Raw genomic sequence first — 22,374 nt, 5'->3', positions numbered from 1 at the left:
GCAGTGCTGCCTTCAAAAAAATTCGCCTAGATTGGGGGCGGGGGGAGACACCTTGTTGCCAGGCACTCTAACTCTGGGTTTCTGAAACACTACTGCTACACTTGCAGATATAAAAGATGCTTTAGTTGAAATTACTGAGGACATTTAGGACCTGTCTATACTACAAAGTTACACCAGCATATCTACATCACTCAGGACTGTAAAAGATTTCATCCCTGGCATAATGTAATTAAATTAATCGAAGCCCCCCAGTACTGACACCATGGTAGCATTTCTAAATGTACATACACTCTTACTGTCAGCAGTTAGAAACGTATCTACTGTAGGCTACAGCTAAGAGATGTGAACACCAAAAGCATAACTGCTGACTGGATAATGAGCGTTTTAATACCATGAGCATTCAATTGTGTTACCAGTTTACAGGAAAGGTTTACACAAAATCACTTAATGGAACATGCAAATGGCCAAGAACAGCCAACAGGGACAGAAAACACTATGGCCCTCAAAATATCAAGAATAATTCCTCTCTTTTTAAAATATGAAACTATTAGTAAAGAACTTACCATAAATAAATCTTTAAAATAGCTCAGATTTAAACAAAAATTTTCAGATATGGTAAAAGAAACTGAGCAAGGATTCAGTCAGATCCTATCACCTCCTGGTGCCTAACTCCACAGAAAAAGCAATTTTAAATCTGTAATATCACAGAATAAACTGACAGAAGTTAGTATTTTCCCTAAAGTTCTAATTTTTCTTAGAATTACAGATCTCTACATGATTTCTTGCTTTCTGCATCATAAAGATAAGTTTCATGACCTAACCAATACACTTATTTTAGTCTCATAGTGCCACTATCTTCCTTTAACTTCCTTGATAGAGATACTCAGTAAATGGAATGCAAATATAAGATCAATATTATAGGACTCTGTATTATCAATTCTGCAATTAACAATTGATTAATGCCATTCTGTATTGTCTACACTGCAATTAAACACCAATGGCTGAACTGTGCCAGCTGACTTGGGCTTACAAATCTGAGATTAAGTTACAGCCTGAGTTCTGGGACTCTCCCACCTTGCAAGGTCCTGGAGTCCAGGTCCAAAACAACCATGCCACAATTAAACAGTCCCTTAGCTCAAGCCCAAGGGTAATCAGCTGAAGTGAAACTACACGCTCCACATTTCATGGAGATTTAAAAAAAAAAAAAAAAATTTACTTAATTCTAGGCATTCACTTTATAAGTTAAAATGGCTACCTAGACAGAAATAATGACATTCCTGTCTGCTTATGCTGAAAATTTAACCAGGAACAATGATAAAAAGAACAGGATAAAAAAAAGCCATGAAGTTCCTATACAACAAGCACTACATTTTTGGACAGATCCAAAAAGAAAGAAGTCAAGGGTGATACTCATGATACATGCATCTATTTCCAAAACATGTTTTCTACTGTCTCTAGAAAGTTACTTTGCCTTCTTACCTGTACACACAAGTTTACTGATTTTGCCTTTTTTCCACTTAAGCAGATCTCCACCTTTGCCACATCCCAAGTCCAAAACAGTGATATCTCGCTTCCTACGTCGTACCTTTTCTATAAATTCACCTGGGGCGGGGGGGGAGAAAGCACACAATAACTGCTTCTTTCATTGCATGCGGTTTCCTAAAAGCACTAAAGTCTCATTTTTAAAACGTCAATTTCAAAACTACAACATTAGAGTTTGTACAAAATAAATGTATTTATTCAATTTATAATTTATTCAAATTGTTTATATTTTTTCCTAAAGTACAATTTTATTTAAATGTGTGTGGGGTGACATTCATTTTATATGAAATTTGGAGAAGGGAAGAAAAACCTGAATGCTTCCTAAGAAGAGCACTGAATGTCCAACATAATCCACGCCTGAGGAAGGAAGGGTGTTTAGAGAGAGAGAAAAAAAAAAAAAGACAGTGTACAGGTTAAAACTCCAAAATCCATCACTCTCTCGTTCAGCAATATCTGTTGTCGAGCAGCACCACGGATCTTGCAGGACCAGTGTCCTGGAGCTGGGAAGAAGCGCCAGCCAGACCAGTAGCAGGAGCCCAGGGCAAGACAGCCACAGCTAGTGCGGCAGCAGTGGCGGCGGAGGTGGGAGGGAGGGAGGGTGTTACTTCTTACCCTTTGATCAAGATCTTTTAATCCATGTTATAAACACACGCAACCTAACAGATATAAATTCATTCGGAGTAAGATTTCAAGAAACACTACTGTTTGAACATCTCTAGGCTCACACCCCTTGTGACTTGACTGGTGCTGAAAGAATTTGCCAAACCACAGAAGGTCAGTACCACCTAGCAGCCTTACCAAGACTTTCACTACAGTAAGGTCTCAAAGTACGTGAGAGTTTGGTTCCTGTTAGCCCTGCGTAAGCTTGAATTCACATAAATTGGGGTCTTCCTGTAGAAAACTATTGTATACAAAAGTTAAAACTTCAGAAACACCTATAAAACCATGCACGTGTTCATATAAAAACTTTGTGTAAATTAAATGTACATAAATCTTAAAGTGTTATAAAACACCGCCTGGACACTATAATTTTTCTATAGCAATCAAATAGCATTTATCTGAATGCAAGATCATTCATTTTTCTTTGTATGATGATGACGACGATGCAGCCTGCTGTATAGTGCGATGACGGATGAAGACAATGATGAAATGCACAGCATGATGCAGGGGGGGTTATTCCTGATCCTCTTCCTTCAACCCCTCAACAGATGGTCAGCAGGATCCAGTTCAGAAGAAGGTAGAGGTTGTGAAGATCTCTTGCAAACAGGCGATGCAGACGTTGAAGCGGCAGGAGAATGTGAGGCTTGAGTTGTGACAGGCGTTTTGGTTGGTGATTTTGCCACTTTTTTTGTGCAAGCAACAAAACAGGAGCATGCAAGGAGGCTCCTTGCAGCGAAGAGGTGGGAGACTGAGTGACAGTAGACGCTGGTGAGGGAGATCACATTCTTTGCAGCAGCTTCCTGAAAAACATGGCGATGGGAAGTTGCTTCTTGTACTGGAGTTCCGTGAACATCTCCCTTAACAGGAAGGGACATCTGTTCACTTCCCAAGTGATCCTTAAACTCCTTTCCATCAAAGAATTGTACTCCTGCACCTTGTCAGTTAGCTGTTTAAGGAGTTGAAAGACTTCAATGAACTTATGGCGGTCCCATGATGCCTGCTCAATCTCTTCCTCCTCCGCACTCTTTACAAGTTCTTCTAGGTCTTCTGTTAGGTCATCCCCATTCAGTAATTCTTCTATATTGTCCTCTGCCATGTCATTGAATCCTTGCCGCCTACCTGACGAGCAACATTAACCATCTTCTTGACTTCGTCATCTACACTGGGGAAGCATGTGAAGTTATTCACAACTTCCTCCCAAATATTCTTCCAGCACACATTCAGGGTTTCACGCTTAAGTTCTTCCATAGCCTCCTTGACATGCATAATGCAGTCCCAGATGCTGTAGTCCTTCCAACAACAGCTTACATCAAGCTTTGGATCGAGCTCCATAGCAGTTCAGATGCGGGAGAAGGTGAGGCGAGTGTAGATAGCCTTGAGTGTGTGTATCACTCCCTGATCAAGTGGCTGGATGAGGGAGATCATACTGGGAGGAAGGAATAGGACTTCCACATTGGGGTGTGCGAACTGTAGAGACTCAGGATGCCCAGGAGTATTATCTATGATGAGGAGCACCTTAAATTCCATTCCCTTCATAGCCAGATATTTTTCCACTTCAGGGACAAAACACTTGTGGAACCAGCCCAAAAATATCTGTGCCGTTACCCATGCCTTCTTATTGGACTGCTAAAACACAGGCAGGAGGTTTTTACTCTTTCCTTTCAATACTCTGGGGTTTGCAGAGTGATACAGCATCCCAGGTTTGATCATATGCCCATCAGCACTGCCACAAAATAGGAGCATAACCCTGTCCTTTGCTGTCTTAAACCCAGGTGCCTGCTTCTCAGGCTTTCCAACGTAGGTTCTACTGGGCATTTTCTTCCAGAAAAGGCTAGTCTCATCTGCGTTAAACACTTGTTCTGGCCTATATCCCTTCTTCTGGATCAACTTCTTTAGTTCTGCTGGGTATTTTTTGGCTGCAGCATGGTCAGCAGATATTGATTCCTCTATTAACTGTATGTTATGCAGCGAGTATCGGGTTTTGAATCCTGCCAGCCACTCTTTACTTGCTGAAAATGTTTTCGTAGATGCGGTAGATCCTTCAGCACCCATGGATTTCTCGAAATGCTCCTACAAAGGGAGTGTTTTTTCCTGTAACACCTTTCCATCACATGGCACACGCTTTTAATTCATGCCCTCTAGCCATAAATTTAAGGCATTCTCGGTCTTAATACGAATTGCATCCTGCGTACGTTGGATCAAGTTGGCTGTTGCTGGTGCACTGTCTTCCACTGCTTTATGTATTTCCCTTTCATGAACTTTAATAGAACACATGGAAGATTCATTCATGTTGAACTGTCATGCAACCTCAGAGTTCGATGTGCCACTTCTTAATGAGTCCAAAATCTTGACTTTTTCTTCAAAAGTTCTCACATTGTGAGTTTTCCTCTTCTTCTCACTTTCAACACAACCAGCTCCACTACTAATTTTCCTCTTAGGGCCCATGATTGTGGTAAAATTCAATGATAAAGAAAAACTTTACACGAGCGTAAGAGGGAGACGTTCACAGAATGAGAGCATGAGAGAGAAGGAAGACGTGCAGTTTGAGAGTCTGTAAGCTTACGCACTAGCATGTGGGAGTCATATGTAATTTATTTAGGCAGCCCTTTCAATAATAATACCAACAGGATGAACCATCTAAATAAAAAAGTGTTTAGATGATAAAAAATATTTTATTAAGTGTGACATCATAAATACATACAAAACTTGCAAGTTATGTGGACTTGTTTCTTATGCAGGGGCGAAAAATGCTGGGTGATGGTAGTCTCGCTTTTCTTATGCAAGAAAAGATGCTGCGTGGGTAGACTTACTTTTCAAGTGATGCTAGTGAGATGCTGTGGGTGAGTACTGTACAGTTGCTTCTCACCCCATGCATAGCGCATAAGTACGAATCATGAGCGTAAGTATGAACTGGGGGGTCAGCCGTGTAAGAGCAAGGTCACGTACTCTGGATTTCTAAACTCTGAGACCTTACTGTACCTACTGAACTCTGAGAAGAAATTTAGGGATAAATTAGAGATAAAATAACAGCACAGAATGCTAGGAGCCAGGACTGGTAGTTGTAAACAAAAACTTTATGGGACCACAGGAAACATGGCCGCACCTATGGTAAGTGACTATCCAGCTAACTAAAAACCATGCTGCAGCACAGATGTTGCTGAATGAGCATGTGCAGGACTAGAGAGGTTCAACCTGCACATCAAATGCTTTACAATAATCTAAATATTAGCTCTCACTACTTTCTTTTTAATTCACTAATTTTTTTTTTATTGGTACAGGACAAATCCTCCATAAAGTGAAATGGTGGACATGGAGATAGATGCTGCTAAGAATCTCGCAGTATTGAGAACACTGATTTGTATTAAACGTATATGCTGGCACACTCAACGTGCAATCCTTATCAAGCAACGAGCAGGCTGATGCACTGCTAGAAGAAGTGCATTGCATTTGCATTGAGAGTTTTGCCATAACTAAAATCAGATGAAGAAAGGAAGGATGATCACAAATTCTCCTGAGAGCAGCAGCAGGAAAAGTCAGTGGAGTGGGATTTATTGTGTGCCTGAAAGTGGCAGGAAACATCAATTCATGGATAATCTTATCTCGTTTTGGAGTGCTCATGATTAGCGCAGGCAAACAAACCACAGTGAAAATAATCGTAGCCTGGGTACCAAAATCCACTTTGGAAATCAAAAGTGGAAAATTTCTACGAAGAACTTGATAGGATTCTCCAGACTAAAAACATATAGTGGAGCTTGGTGACTTCAATGACAAGATGGGTGTAGGGAAAGATGAAGAAAAGTACATCAAGCATGGCTTATGTATGGGATGGGGGAGAGAGGCCAAAGGCTGGTCTACTTTTCATAAGCCTCATGGCTATACATCATGAATACTTTCTTCAAGAAGAAGGTTGGAAGGTGATGGACTGGGCAAACACTGAATTATGTAATAAGAAATGAAATTGATTACATCCTGGTGGAAAAAAAGGCAAGTGGTTACAGATGTAAACAATCATTTTGGAATCGGCCATCTGAACACCATCAGGTCCTCAACTAGTTAGAGTAAGAGTTTAAAACATCGTACATGAAGAAAGGCAAGAGTTAAGCACTGCATGAGAATGCAACAGTTCCGTTCAGATCTGTTTAGGTATGTTGCAGACTCTCTGCAAAACTGCTGAACTGTGAAGAAGCCAAACTAGTACAGAAACCTTGCTACCCAGCAAACACTTGACATTCTTGCCAAACAGAGAAACATGGCAGCCAGAAATTATACCAGCCTGGAGCATAAGCTTGTCTGTCAAACACTGAGGAGAAAGATGATAGAAGACTATGACTAGTATCACCTTGCAAAACAGCAAAAGGAAACTGGAAAAGAAAATGAAGTTTGTGAAGAGGTTGGCATGAAACCCAGCTAAGTCGAACTCTTCCAAGCATGTTTGTTGATGAAGACGATAGAATGACACACAGACATGAAATGGAACACATTTGCTGGTGCTTTATAATTGACCATTTCTGTCATCAATAACAATGGAGCCATTGCTCTGTCACCCCCAAACCTGATATGCTCCATGAAAAAGTGGGAATGGCCCTTCAGAAGATGAAGTCGGGAAGAGCAGCAGGTTTAGACCAAGTACACGTGGAAAAACTTCGCACAGGAGGTGATACACTTCTGAGAGCACTTAGTGAGAGATTCTCAAAATACATTAAACAAGAGAGAATTACAAAAAATTGGAAGAGATCACAAACTGTTCTTCTGCTAAAAAGGTGATTGAGAAGACACTCACAACTATCAACCCATCTGCTTGCTTTCTCATTTTTATATGATCATTATGAAAATGGCTTACATCTATGTTGAGGATATCCTTGAGGAAAACGTGAGAAGGGAACAGGCAGGTTTTCACAGGGAATTCTCCACAGTGGACCACGTTTTTGTGGTCACACAGATGACTGAAAGCTGTAGGGAGTACAAGATCCTAAAGCAGTGTTTGTTCTTTGACTTTAAAAAGTTTTTGACTCAGTGGAACAAAATGCAGCTCTAAACACTTTTATCGAAGGGCATCTCCACAGTTTGTTAGAATCATACAAGACTCGATGATGAATGCAACTACAGAAATCTGTTTCTGATGACCCCTTGAGCATCAAAGTTAAGCGAGGTGTAAAGCAGCAGAACACTTGCTCACCAGTTGTTTGCCAACATCCTGGAAGACGTTCTGTGGAGGATCAATGCAAGAGATGGATTTCTGACTGATGGCAAAGTTCTGCAGATGCTCCTTTTCACAGATGACATTATTCTAATTGCATCGAAACGCGAAGCATTGCAAATCCTCCTCAATGACATCAGCAAGAACATGAAAAATTGACCTGACCATCCATAGAGGAAAAACGAAGTGGATGAAGAAAGCAAACTGTTTGGAGTACGTCATGCAACTGGATGGATGGTCCCTCGAACTGGCAGATCAATACATCTATCTTCGACAAGCACTGTAGATGGACAACGAGTTGGGCCTGGGTTGAGTAGGAGTAGGGGCTGGGTTGGGTTGGGTTGGATTGTCTTTGGGAATCTGCACTGAGCGTGTCAATCCCAAACATTCTGCTACTATAAAAGCTCATCTCTTTAACACCAATATCCTTCCAGTAACACAGTATGGCTGCAAAATATAGGAATACAACACTTAAAGAATTGAAGCTGCAAATGCCCAAAGAGCAATGGAAAGAGGCATGGGTAGTATAAGTAGGTTACAGCATGTTGGTATTAGTGATTTACACGCAAGAAGTGGTATTAACGATCTCTAAGTTATGTATGACCAGAAAAAAGATGGGCTGGTCATTTTGTGAGATTGAGAGACAACAGATGGACAATGCATATACAACACTGGTATCCATGAGATATGAAAAGAACAAAAGAACGGCCTCCAGCAGGTTGCCAGGATTCATGGAAGGACATGGACGAAAGTCCCACAAAACAGGATGGTGGGGAATAATTATAATCTGCATTAGTAGCAAAACTATTCACATTGATGAAATCAGAGATCTTTCCAAGTATTCCAAATATAGGACAAACGACATCAAATTTTTTCTGGAAAAATCCTCTCTTTATAAATCCCTGCACTTATTTCCTATGGTTCTGCTATTCTGTATTTACAGATTTCTCTATTTGTTTTCTTCGCTTTACTAGAATTTGAAAGTAGATTTAAGGGAAAGTAAAAATGAGGATCACTTTTGAAAGTTACTACAGTTTTTCTCCCTTCAATATTTTGTGGTTTTGTATACCTTTAAGACCTATCACTCAGACAGCAAGTATATTTACATTTCTCTTCGCACTCTGACACATCAATGTCTTCAAATGTTGAAAATGTGCAAAGTAATAAAACGACTAAAAGAAAAGCTAATAAAAATGAAGGATTATGACTTCTGAAGAACAGATTAACACCAATAAAACTAAAGATTTTTTCTGCATGCACATATGGCTTGGGTTGGGAGGTGGGCAGAAAAGAAGGTGAGACAAACTATTGTAAGAAGATTAGCTTCTAAAACTGCATCTACCAAGTTTTCATAAGTGCCCACTAGCGTTTAATGTTTTATCATCATTTGGCATCTACGTAATAGAAGCTTGCCTTATCAGGAATAAAATGTCCACTGTGCTAGATCAGTGGTGGGCCAAATGCAGCTCACAGGGGATCCATATGTGGCCTGTGGACACCCATCTGCCCCTCTCCCCAATGCATTTCTCACACACCGTAACCCCGTACTTCCTCCTCCTTACCCTGCCCTCCCAGCACTTTCAGAATGTATACTAAATAATTTCCTCTGAGAAAAGATTTATTATGAAGAAAACTAGAAAGCAGAAAATATTTTGCAGCAATCTTAACAAAAATTGTTTTGTGATGGCGAGAGAATATATTTGCATGTAATCAAAGTAAAGTTAGATAATTTGTTTCACAATATAATGACTAATTCTTCAAGTGAGGAAAACAGTACGCAGTGAACATGCCATACCAATGAGAAGGCTCTTCATCCAGTTATTAAAATTTCTGAGGAAGAAAATGCGACTCTGACTACGTTTTTCTAATCCAACTTCTTGAAGTTCATTGTAATGTGCAGCTACTGCTTGCCCATGCCCTTCAACCAAATGCTGTACACCATGGAAAATAAGAAAAACAAATAAGAAAATGCAAAAACATATCAGTGTTTAATTCAAAAGATGTATGGTGTTTTTAAACTTCACCATTACTTCTGGTATGTTTTTAATCAGCTTCATTTATCTCCTCCCTCACATCACTATCTTGAGTTCTTTAAATCCAAAGAAAGAGGAGAACTCTAATATCATTATTAATATTAGCTAATTGTATTGCTGGAGCACCTAAGAGGGCAACTGAGTAGCCCAGGACACCACTGTGTTAAGCACTGTACAACCAGAATTGGCCAAAGTGGTTCCTGATGAGTGATTCAAGGCATCTCCTCACTGCAAAAAGATGGTTTAAGTTCTTAACACTATGCCCACTGTCCATTGAAATTTTCAACCCAATGAAGCCATGGATTGAAGGTGGAGATCAAAAATTTGCTCTTATTATGTACTTTAATATTAAAAATACATAAACAGTCTTGCTAAAAGTTGGACCCAGCATATCAGGCACTGCAGGCATGCATACAAAAAAAACCCATGATTATCCCATTTCTAATTTTCTACCTCTAGAGAAATGTTCATTTTATACCTACATATCATCATAAATAACAAAAACACCTAGTGACTGTATAAAACTGGCAAAGCTTCCATTGCTCTACCAGTTTTATAAAGATACCAAGGCTACCCTAAAAATGTATGTTTTTCCAGTAAAGTACACAAAAAAAATACAACCACACTGCTGAATCATAGGACTGATTCAAGAGGTCAAATACAGTCCCCTGAGCTCATAAGAACCAGGCACCAGCTAGACCATCCCTGACCAGATGTTTGTCTAACCCGCTCTTAAAAATCTTAAATTATGCAAACCCTCTAAAGGATGATCCACAAACACATACAATAACTTAATATACAATGGTTCAGAGACTTGTACCAATTACAAAAATCCCACAAGACTACACATTATTAGACTACGAAAGCAGTGGCATTTTAAAGCTGGACATCTCAACAACTACCAAATCCCCACATGAGCGTTTTAACAGAGCACACATTTCAAACCCTGATACATCGCCCAGTCTCAGATTATTTGAAGTGCTTCACCATTCTGTTGTCTTCCTTTTAGCATCTGCTGCTATAGTCTGACACCTGTATTTAGAATTAATTTTTACGTTAAGTAGTTGATGAGATGCTAGCTGCCATGATCATATAAATACACACTGCAATGTATTGTCCTAAATCAGTGCCCTGAAAAAAAATTAATTCTTGTCTACTGTTCAACATAACCAAAACAGATAATACTCACCACTTTTGCAGGATGGTCTTCAAGTTCCAATTTTCTCTTTTTTGATGTGCTGTCCTGGTGACCACTAATATCTTCCTTTTCATTTCCAGCACACTGCCCTTCACCTGATGTTGCAGTGTTGACATCTGAACTGACAGAAGATTCTGCCTCTGGAGCTTCAGGGGTTATTTTATCTGCTTCCTCAACTAAGCTCTTTTCTAACTCTTGTTCCTCAACCTTGCTGGAATCAGACATGCTGAAGCTTATCCTTCAAGTTGCTTGATCAAAGAGGAATCAATTTTTTTCATAGGTAAACTCTGTGACAAAAGTGCAATGTTACTTTCAGTATACAACTTATGTTTACTGTTACTAAAACCACAGCACACTAAATGACCATAGAAACAAGTTAAAAGGCTTTTTCCTGGACCTAATGTGATTAGTAAAAAAGGGACAGCAGATTAAAGAGTAACACTATACATGCATTCAACTGGTTTTAGTACATAACACGGAAGAACGTATGAGGCGCTCTCTCTTTGTTCCAGTCTATTGTGCGCGTTTGACAGGACTCTGTTACTGCCCACTTCACCCTCTCACCCCAGCAACTCCCCTGGCGAGGTGGCTCTGTCACATGCAAGAGGGGAACAAAAAGTTACAATTAGGACAACGTGGCCAAGGGCTGGCACAGCCCGGGAAGGGGCCAGACGCTCCTTTCCCCGGGTGACGCTGAGGAAGAGGGCAAGAGGATAGGTCTATTTCTAGAGATTACAAGACAAAAAGGACCATTACTCCGGTCACTGTGCAGCGCGGGTCCCGCCCACCCCAGAGGGGCTGTGGTTCAGCCCGAGGCAGGCAGGCTGGCTGCGAGGGTTCGTGTGCGCGGGCGGGGGCCTCGCGCCCGGCCGGCTTAGGGTCTGGCCCACGCGGGCGGGCAGGCGGGCGGAGCAGGCATCGGCAAGAGCAGAACACGGCGCCCCTACTGGGCCTCAGAGCGGTAGAAAAGGCGAGAGGCAGCGCGCGCTTTTCTCGTGGCCCGTCACCTTCAGGGACCACGCCCCCCTCCGGAAATCAACAACCCCCAAAAGGGAGGGACAAGGAGGGCGGAACAGCTCCCCCCGCAACACTCGCCAAGCTCCGCCCCTTCGACTGATCACTGAACACCTCACTGCCCCGCCCGGCCAACGGGCAAGGCACGTGCGGCCGCCAGCGCGAGCCTCAGCCCGCTTCCCCCGGAACGGGGCAGTGGCCCCCGCCCTTGCCTCCCTCTTCTGCGGCCCACCTGGCAATCAAGAAGCGACGGTAAGGCCAGGCCCCGCCCCGCCTCGCCTCGCCTCGCCTCCACCGCAGCGCGCGCAGCATTTCGTCCCGTCCCCTACGACGCGCGGGAATGTGAGCGTCGGCCCCGCCCCCCGACTTCCCACTCTGCAGACAGCGAAGGGCGAGAGCCGCCAAAGCGGCACGGTCGCAAGAAAGGTGCTCCCTGAGGGAAGGCTCCGCTCCCCGAAGCCGGCCACGCGTCCCCTCCCCGCACATCCGCACGCGCGGCCCCTTAGGACCGAGACGCGCCGGCCTGGGACTCTGCGCAGCGCTCACCAAATCGGGCTTTCTGCCATCCTGTTTTCGGAAATGACGTATCCAGAAAGCTTTGATTTGCGTGTGTCATTTCCGGTGGTGGGGAGGAAACGGGCAGCGCCGCAGCGGGGCACCAGCTGCGCAGGCGCATACGTGACTCCTTTCTAGTCTGGAGTGCGTCTAAAAGGAGGGAAGTGGCCAGGGAAGCCGCGGCCGGCTGATTTCCAGGACTACAGCCCCCAGAAGGCCTTGCAGTAGAGCATGCGCGGTGCGAATGATCGGACCTTGGCGCTACAAACACGTTGCTGGGGGGCAGGGCGAGGCTGCTGTAGCCCCGCGAGAAGCGCGTGGTTCCCGTCCATATTCCGCCGTCTGCCCGTGTCCCTGCGGTTTTGGCTTTATGGAGCAGCGGCCTGCGCGCAAGGTAGCGTTTCCCTCGCGTGTTCTGCCGGCAGCGGCCCGCCTCGCCGGCGCCACGGCCCTGTAAGCGGGGGTGGCGGGCCGAGGCCTTGCCCGCGGGGCGGTGTGGGCGTGTGCTACTGCCCGCCTTGCCGGAGAGGCCTCGGGGGTCTTCCGTAGTGGCCATGCTTCGGCCCGCGATCGAGGGCGGCCTGTTTCTGTTGCCTCCCACACAAAGGGCGGGCTGGTGTCGATCTACTCCGCTAGAGCCGCTCTACTGCGGTCTTGTTGCATCGGCGTACGGGAATTGCAAAGTAAGTTAATGGGCTGTGACCTTCGCCAAAGCAAAGCGAGAGGAGAGGGGCCTTTCCTCGGGCAGGGGCTGGGCTAAAAATATCCGTTTCCATGTTCTCCCCCAGTGCTCGGCTCCTTTGTTGCTGGTTCTTTGAGAGGCGGCAGCAGGAACTTTCTCGGGGGTGTTATTTCCCTGTTGCCTCCCCTAACTTGTCTAGTCACCCTGGAGCAAAGCAGAAAGTAGCTGCCTGAAATGAACTCCCAAAGGGAGCTTTAAATCGACTTCTATTAACAGCTCCTCTGGGAACTCTTAGTCCATGTCGGCTAGTGACCAAATGCTAGACACCGAAATGATATCCATTCGTGACTAAAGTTGCCTGGTGGTGTGTAGGGTGCATTGCCTACCTGGAGTGGGAATTGGATTCCTTGCTGGTCTGCATGTGCCTTCTTTGTAGAGTTAATCTGAGCTCTTACTCAGTTGTTGTTAATGTGACTCTTGTCAAAAACACCAGTATGAGCTAAGGCGGTTCATGTCTGGCTATAGAGTAAAATCTAACTGCTGTATATACTGATGCTGGCTACCAACCCACTTTACAGTGTGGAGGTGGGCTAAAGGCTGATAGCCTTTCACTGTCTTTTCACAATTCCCCATATAACCAGAGGATAAACAAGTTCTCTCACAACTCTGGGAGGAAACCGCACAGCAGGTCAGTTTGTTAAAGTACTAAGAACCCCCCCAGAATCTCTAACATCTTACACCAGCATGCATGCTACAGCTTGAGTATGACTTTGCAAGTGTGACAGTTATGGCCCAGGGTAGACCAAGCAGGTGATCAGACAGAATCACTCACACTATCTCTTTGAGGATTTGTCTACATTAGCTTTTCGTTGGTCAGAGGGTGAAAAAACACACCCCTAATGGACATAAGTTTCACTGATGAAAGAACCAGCTTGAACAGCATGATGTCAAAGGGATACCCTTTCCTGACAGCATGGCTACTGCTGTTCCTTGGGAGTGGTATGCAACTGCTCCCTATCAGCATAATTGAGAGATTTCTACACTGGTGCAGATGCAGTAGTGCAGCAGTGCTGCTGTAAGGTCCATAGCATAAAAATAGCCAGAGAAGAGTGTGTTCAGTTGACTCTCTTGGTAGGGTATAGATGCTTTTCCTCCCTCAAGGGGAGAAAGGCCGTTCACAAATCGTAGTCTTTTCAAACTTTCTGGAAACATCAGTCAACGTGGCTGCATTTTTCATTTTGTTCAATCTTAACAAGGTTATCTTTTTTCCAAATCTAATCTTGCATTCCACAGCACAACGCAGCATCAAAAACAAACAGTTGCATTTGGATGGCAGTGTGCATCCTGGCTATATTTCTTTGCTCTCTGTGTTTGCTTTTGAAGAGAGAAACATCTACAAAACTCTGCTTAATTCATATTTAAGTTGGACTGACATAACTGTGGTAAGAGATGTTATGTGTTGTTTTGGTGCTTTTTTTCCCCCATTTTAATTTTGCTGACATGGTTAAAGCACCAAAATATTGATGTGGGCTTCTGTTGCTTCCCTTAGTCGCACAATTTATTAAAGGACTGTTGAAGCACAAGACTTTTCTGTGGTTAGGCAGCTAACATTCAGCTTTATTGAAGTCAATAAGGCAATGGATGAGCCAAACTGGACACCAGTAAAACCAGGTCCAGTAAGGCAGCTTGATGCAGATAACTCTAGTATTTTATACCCTTACACAAGCAAGCCCAGTGTCAGAGGCAATTAGTTAGAGAATCGTAAATCACTTTCCAAAGAGAAACTGTTATCAGCCAGGAAAAACAGGTACCAGGGAGCTGGAGCCCAAACTCCAAACAGTTCATTAGTGCATTCCATAAATCTGGTCCTCCCAGCCATTCCCAAACAGGTCAAGGAAAGTACAGGCTCTTGTGTGTGTGCAGAAGTAAGGGATGTGAAATGGCTTCTATATAAGATGGCTTCCACAGGACATTCTCAACATTCTTCTTAAAGAGTTTTCAGAGAAAAGTGTCTCTTCGTATTCATACAGTCATTAGCAAACAAAGATCATCATTCCTTTTGACCTTTACTTTCAATTTGTTTAGTCCAAAGTACCTGGAGGAATTAGCTCTCTCTTCCTGCATACTTCCAAGATCAGATACGTTGGTCTTCTCGGTAGTGAGTTTTTTTCATCATGTTGCCTGACTTTGCAGTCCTCATCTCTGCTCTGCATAAGAGCAGAAAACCCTTTTCCATTTTCTGAAGATCTGGGTTGTCAGACTAGTTCCTTTGAACCAAAATTTTAGTGATCTACTTGACATACTTTGTATGTTTTAGGTAGGCCCTGTGTCATTTGTGAGAGACTTCATGGGGGAAATGCAACTTGCCCCAGCTATTCTTGCCTTTCCGTAGATCTGCCTTCAGGTTGCTGAGTAAAAGTTAGAGAAACAATTAGTGTGGTACAACTGTATTGGTGATTTGTCATTAGAAATAATGCATCTTAGTCTTTATAGGCTATGTAACAAAACAGAAGGCACATTGTAAAAGATGATGATTTTAAATTTTTTTTATTTAGTTTTCTTATTATAGCTCTGTTCTTACCACTATTGTGGCTTCAAAGCCTTTTTCCAACAGAGGGTGACAGAGGAGGGGGAGGAGTTTAAAGATGCTAACACGGCTACCTCTCTGTTACTACCTGTTGGTTATTTGGTGAATCTTGTCTCCTGTATTTGACGGTTGGTGATCAATCTGTTTTCCTTAAGAACATTTAGATCTAAAATCAGATTTTTTGGTTACTCCAATTTGGATGTATTTTCTGTTTCTTCCCCATGCTCTCTCTATGAAGTACAGTAAACCCTCGAGTTATGCGGGAGGGTGCTCCTGCAACCACTGCGTAACTCAAATTATCATGAAAGTTGGGGGTGGGGGAAGAGATGGCAACTGGTCAGTTTCCTGGCTGCTTCTCTCTGCCTTCCACCAGTGGTGCAGCCGACAGCTGTGGGGCTGGGGGAAAGAAGGGGGAAGGGACTGCAGAGCAACATCAAGTTGTGCTGAACTCATGTTAAAGCGACTTATGCACAACTTAAAGCCGTGTATGTTGAGGGTTTACTGTAGAAGAAATTAGGCATTGAATTACTGCAGTTAGGGACGTTTTTCATTTCATCATCTGGAATCCAATGTGCATTTGAAGGATACAATGCATCCCACAAGATTGTAGCTGCTGTTGAATACAGCAGCATAGTAAACTTGCGCTTGTTGGTACAGGTTTCATTCTCATATGGCAAGCATATGTCCACAACCCCCCAAAACAAAAATGCATCGCAAGTTTTGAACTGTATTAAGCTTCCAGTAATTGGTTATAAATCCAAATCAGACATTATTTATTGGTTTATGGATCTCTTTTCATCTATTTTAGGTAATTTTTATTTAACCCATGGGAAGAAAGTATGAACACAAATTGTGTATCATTGGAAATAAAATATAAATTTGCTACCACCACCTCAGTGTGGCTACATCTGTTTCTGGAACTTAGTCACCAGTTCAGTCAGTGAGAGAGTCTTTTATGCTTATAAAACTGGTAACATTGTAGTGTCATGTTCTTTCCCCTTTTTAGGTGCTGCAAACTATAAATTCTTCTCATGCTGGCCCTATTCTCCCCTTCCCTCACCTCCACTGTCCTTTTTTTTTTTTAAACCTGTATCAGGAAGAGACAAACAAAAGAAACCTCACGTTATTATGGGAGACCTGTTGGGAAAAACAATGGCTTAAGCAATTTTTCTGAAATTTATTTTTGATACAATATAAGGTGGTAAAAGGGTACTCATACAATGCCAATAAAGTAAACTCTTTCATATCTGGCAGCCTTGAGACTAGGAGGTTGCCAGATACTCAAATATTCTGGATAATAGAGAAGTATAGCTAGCAATGCATAGTGCTAAAGAAAAACAAAATTAGATATTAACAAACAAAATTGTATGCAGAGTACTTTATTTACCAACAGTAATATTGTACACTGTAAACTTAATGTATTTGTTGTTTATTTGTATTTATTTTTGCTACACTGTAGTTATAGAAAACATAAGTAAAATTTACTTATGGTTAAAATGCCAGTTATTTGAGAGTTCCGGGTAATGTAATATTGGGTATGAAAGAGTTTACTGTAGCTGGTTGAATTCTGAACTTCAAGTGTAATTCTGTAAGAATTCTGTAGAGGGCAGAATAAAACTTGTAAAGGAAAGAGCTAGCATAACTGTTGAGTATTACAAAGCAGGGATAAAAACAAAAAGCAGTCAAGTAGCACTTTAAAGACTAGCAAAATAGTGGGGACAGTCCCACAAAAGCTCACCTAATAAACTATTTTGCTAGTCTTTAAAGTGCTACTTGACTGCTTTTTGTTTTGATAGTGTATAGACTAGCATGGCTTACTCTCTGTTACTAAAGCAGGGGTACTGAGTGGTTAATATGCAGCACTATCCTATAAAAAAGTAGTTGAAGTGGTGACTGCTGTGTGGTACAGAAATGAAACAGCCTTGAAAGAGCAATAAAGCATTTTGTATATTGTATTTGTTTTTTAAAAGCTGTAGAGATTTAATTCAATGTAGTCTTGAAAAGTGGAATTAAATACAATGTAAAACTTCAGATTTCAGACTCCTGTTAACAGTAAAGGTGAGGGAGGAGATATTTCTGTCACATCTGATTGGATTCAGATTAGCTAAACTGCACATCAGTTTAATGATGAAATGCAGTGCTGTTTGGGTACAGACCTACTGTTTAACATCCCACAGCTTTAATTGAATACACAGATATAAAATACAGTTCTTCTATTTCTATACCATCTGTTTTTTTCCAAAGTTGTGTTACTAGCACTTGATCTTTTAAAAAGCTGTTCCCTATTCTACTTAAGTTCTGTCTACGTCAGTGGTTTTCAACCAGTGAGCTGTGAGTACTAAGCATGCCACTGAAATTTCATCAATTTCCTCTCCTCCCAGCTCTTTGCAGAGCCAGGGGGTGGTGGGGTGTTGATAAAATTTCATGACACACTTAGATAACCCCATGCCAGGTGGGGGCTCAGGCAGCCTTGCTGCTTGAGCCCCCAGCTGGTTCAGGGTCATCAGTTCTTCCTCTCTCAGTTGGAAGAAGCGGGTGTGCCATGGAATTGTTTGTCCCATTGAAGTGTGCCGTGTTATTGAACAGGTTGGGAACCACTGTTACGTTATAAGTACTGTTTTGTCAATGGTGTCAATTAGTCGTGAATATTGAAATCTTGATATGGACTTGTCACAAGCTTTATTATGGTTTCATGATCTAGCTAGATCCCATCTATCTACAGATTTAAAGTAGACCAACCAAGGAAAAGTTAGATGCAATATTGTTTAAAAAAAAAAAAAAGTGACCAGGTTCTGTTAGTTTTAGTACCAGTGAAGCCGCACCAGTGTAGCGCAGTGTTGGGAGATTTAGAAGTACAAGCGAAGACACAGCCGCATGTGGAAATACTATAGAGAACAAGGCCATGTCCACACTTTGGAGTTTTGTGGACAGAAGTTATGCTGACATACAGCCCCAGCTTTAATTGAACCACAGTCGTATGTCCACACTGTCCCTTGTGTCAGCAGAGTGTATCCATGCTTCCTGCTCTTGAATCGATGAAGAGAGCAATGTGCTTTGGGAAGTGTTCACAATGCTGCTTGGGGCAGTTATGGCATCACGTGACATGTTTCTGAATCCATCATTGCGGGGGCATCCTACAAGACCAGAGATTCCCAAATTTTTCAGCATCGTGCCCCCAGTTTGATTTTTGAGAAATCCTCATGCCCCACCAACCTCTTTTTTTTTACTATCATCCAACCCTCCTTTAACAAAAAATTCAGTTAATAATTTAAACTCCAAAACTTGATATGGAAGTTACTTAAAATTAAAAATAAGCACAAATAGTTTTCTTGGCCAATGTAAGTACCTTGTGCAGTTCCAGCTGGCTAGCTGCCAGAGCTGCCTGCCCAAGCCCTGTACTGCTGGGGGCCAGCCACTCACCTGCCCGCCAGCCACCTGAGTGCAGTGCTCCTGGAGACCAGCCACGGGCCAGCTGCCTGAACTGCCCACCCAAGCTCCATGCTGCCAGAGCCAGCCACCCACTCACCAGCCCAAGCTGCCTGAGTCCTGCGGTGCCGGGGCCAGCTGCCCAAGCCCTGCCCCTCCCCTCCCACAAAGCCAGGCACCATCAGCCGCTTACTCTTACCCCCATCCCTATCTCCTCTCCTGAACCAGGCACCCTCAGCCCCTCCATCTGACCCCATCCTCCTCCCCCTCAACCCACACTCACTCACCTCTGCCTGTGGATCTTCACCGGCTGCCTGCTTTATATAGTGGCTGCACCAGGTCACCCAAGTAAAATGGCAGGGGCTGAGAGCTGGAAGCAAACGCTGTCTCTTTCTTCATGTGGGGAGAGGATGGGGTGGGGGGAATGACGCTGGGTCATCTTCCGCCCACCGTAACTTTTTCATGCCACCCAGTTTGGGAAACCATGTACTAGATTGCCAGCTGCTTTTCAACTAAAGCAGGGAGTTGGGACAGGAGTAGTGTGTGTGGTGTGGGATGCAGATCTGAGAGAGAGCATGTATGAGCTGGGGGAGAGCAAATGTGTTGGCACGTTTTCTATGTTCAGACAGTAACCAGAAGCAACCAGCCTTGATGCAGGGGCTTGGGGACAACCACCCACATCAGCTCCCTTCTCCCTACCTGGCTCTGCTCAGTGCAGCAGTCTCCTCCCTGCCCATGGCTGGGGTGAGAGCTGGGTGGCTGGTCCCCAGCAGCACGGGGTCAGGTGGCTGGGCGGGCAGCTGGCAGGAGGAGCGCTGGCGAGAACAGGATTATATACGTATCTCATAGAACTGGAAGGGACCTCAAGAGGTCGTAGAGTCCAGTCCCCAGCCCTCTTGGCAGGACCAAGCATAATCCCTGCCAGACCTTTTTTTTTTTTTTTTTTTTTTTTTTTAAATCTATTTACCCCAGACCCCTAAATGGCCTCCTCAAGGATTGAACTCAAAACCACTGAGCGATTTGCTTTTTTACTGTCTGCATGGAACAGCATGCTCACCTGTCAGAAATTCATGGAACTTTGAAAGGAAGGAGGCACGTGCCTGTGTAGCTATGTGCAGGGCAGCCAACCTCAGAATTATGAATAGAGAAGTCACGATGGGCATTATGGAATAATGGAGGAAGCCTGTTATAGCAGCATAACAAAGCATCGGTGTAGACCCTGCCAGTCATTTTTACTTTGTTGCAAAAAGCTTTACGAGTCTCATCAAGATGATTCTACTTTTTGGCAAAACAGAAGAATTTTACCAAAATAAATAGCTCTGCAATGTGCACCTGGCACTGTCTTTGCTGAAAAAACCTGTGTACTGTAGGCAAGACTTAAGTTCGTGGCACAACATTCTTCACTGAGGCTGGAACATGCAACAGTTTCCTATTGAATGTGGTGCACATTTCAAAGTTCCCATGTCATGTTTAAGATTACACTCATCCCTTGCTATGAGCACAATTGGTTCCCAGATTTCTGCTCAAAGGTGAAAACTTGTAAGAGGGACACTAAATTCCCATGAAAATACACGTAAAAGTCTCTGATTCATTCCAAATACTCGAAACTCAGTGAAGGAGTGGCAGTGTGTGGCACTTCTTTTGAAAGGTAAGTGAACTTCGGGTTGAGGGAGTTGGGGAGGGTTGAGGGTGGGGGCAGTTTGGGGCCACGAGCAGGAGGGAGGGTTAAAATCTGGTGGCGGGTTGAATCCGTGGGGCAAGTGGCCGGGGGGAGGGTATTAGGGCTGTGGTGGTTTGGGTCGGGGTGGGGTGTTTCAGGCTGCTGCAGGTTGGATCTATGGGTCACGGGGGGAGGGGTTCAGGCTGATGCAGGTTGGGGCTTTGAGGTGTGGGGGTAAGGCTCGTATGGGTAGGGGTGGGAGTTCACTTGTCTAGTGAACAAAGGTAAGTGTGTGTTCCTTTTTTTTTTTTTTAAGCGAGTACTTGTAAGTAAAGTACTTGTTTAGCAAGGTGTGTGTGTGTGTGTGTGTGTGTAGATTAACAGCCAGTTGAAGACCTGATGAAACTTTGTGGTGGGAAAAAGAGAGAAACATTGCATTAAGGAAAACGTTTTCAAACATAAAGTACTAATAATCCGTATGACTAATTGCTCTTCCTATTCCTGTATAGAGATTAATTCTGCTGGCAATAAAGAGCAGGCAGGGAGTTCTTTAGGATTTTGTTTTCATAGTCATATAAAATGTATGAGTATCTTTTCAAAAATATTAGTAGAAATCTTCCGAAACAAAATTGAACACTTTGAACCTCCAGTGGACTTCAAATTAATGTAAGGAAGTCATCTGTTAGACTGAGGGTCTGCAACCAAAATAACAAGAACAGCCACTTTTCAAATTCAGTTACAAAATCAATATTTCAAGAGCTGCAATGCATGTGAATACAAGACGGTCCTTAGTAAATAACATCAAACTATACTTTTTATAACTCCTTTTTTAAGAGCAGCACACACAGTGATTTGTATCAGTTTGAAAGTTTAAGTAACTTTGACCCGTGGGTCGGAGAGCAAATAAGGACAAAAGATGCTGCACCTTGGGGTAGGCTCTTACGCAGGAAGGTACAATGATTGCATCAACCTTCCACACCAGTGTTTTTTCAACCATTTTTTTTATAATGTGCCCTTTTTTTTTTTAAAAAAAAAAAAAAAAAAAAAAAAAAAATTACAGGTAACCCCTCCACACACACTTTAACTAGGGTGACCGTATTTCCCTCTGGTGAATAAGGGGCATGTGGTAAAAAACCCCATTCACCCTTCCCCTCCTCCAGAGCCAGGCATCTCCAGCCCCCTCCCTTGCTTTAACCAAATTCCCTCTTCAGCACCCCCACCTCCCCCCCAGTTTATCCAATGCCATCAACTCACCAGAGCCGCCACCGCCACCACTTCTCCCTCAAAATGGTGGGAAGGGACACAGATGCACAGTGCATCACAGCACTCCCATGGCCCCAAGCATTTTATTGCTCAAAGAGCCACGTGTACCCTCCGGACTTCTCTCGCATCCTGGGGTCGGCAACCTCCCAGTGGAGTTGGGGGGGCGCCTGAGGCACACTCTGTGGCCAGGTCTTGCCTGGGGGGCTCTTGTCAAGGGTGCACAGTAGAGAGCCACAGAAGAGTCAGCGGCAGCAGTGTCTGGAGCTGCAAATGACTCAGAGCCACATACAGCTCCAGGGCTGCAGGTTGCTGACCTCTTAGATTTTTGTTTCCTTTTTGTTTTGTGGGCCCTGCGGTGGCCACCCAGCTGCCTTATGGGAGGGAATGAGGAGGATTACCTGGAGCCCCATCCACACAGGTAGTGGCATTCCAAAAGCGGAACTTTCAAATCGCGTGTAGCTACCATTATGCTTATGAAGCACTACATATTCATGTCATTGCTTTATTAGTATCTTCTAAACTGCCTTATTAACATGCCTGTTCCGAAAGGAGGGGGC

General features: G+C 43.4%; 2 protein-coding genes across 4 annotated transcripts in view; one reads left to right on the top strand and one right to left on the bottom strand.

The window, feature by feature from the left end:
* RNMT (RNA guanine-7 methyltransferase) overlaps window positions 1-12,265 on the bottom strand; it is a 28,595-nt gene extending 16,330 nt beyond the window's left edge. The window contains exons 1-4 of one of the 2 annotated variants that reach the window (XM_074987498.1): window positions 12,191-12,265; window positions 10,622-10,917; window positions 9,195-9,330; window positions 1,480-1,602 (exon numbers count right to left, since the gene is read on the bottom strand). In XM_074987498.1, the coding sequence (XP_074843599.1) occupies window positions 1,480-1,602; window positions 9,195-9,330; window positions 10,622-10,855 (493 nt within the window). In that variant the 5' untranslated portion in view covers window positions 10,856-10,917; window positions 12,191-12,265. Of the gene's footprint in view, window positions 1-1,479; window positions 1,603-9,194; window positions 9,331-10,621; window positions 10,918-11,386; window positions 11,500-12,190 lie in introns of those variants that run through there. The other variant, XM_074987500.1, reaches the window with a different exon arrangement.
* Window positions 12,266-12,436: 171 nt separating this feature from the next.
* Window positions 12,437-22,374, top strand: part of FAM210A (family with sequence similarity 210 member A) — a 41,979-nt gene continuing 32,041 nt past the window's right edge. For both annotated transcript variants that reach the window (XM_074987508.1, XM_074987507.1), the window contains exon 1: window positions 12,437-12,593. The gene's annotated coding sequence lies outside the window, so the exon portion shown is untranslated. The remainder of the gene's footprint in view (window positions 12,594-22,374) is intronic.

Source organism: Carettochelys insculpta, chromosome 2 (genome assembly GCF_033958435.1).
Source record: "Carettochelys insculpta isolate YL-2023 chromosome 2, ASM3395843v1, whole genome shotgun sequence".
Lineage (NCBI taxonomy): Eukaryota > Metazoa > Chordata > Testudines > Carettochelyidae > Carettochelys > Carettochelys insculpta.
This window is presented reverse-complemented; position numbering and strand designations above follow the sequence as displayed.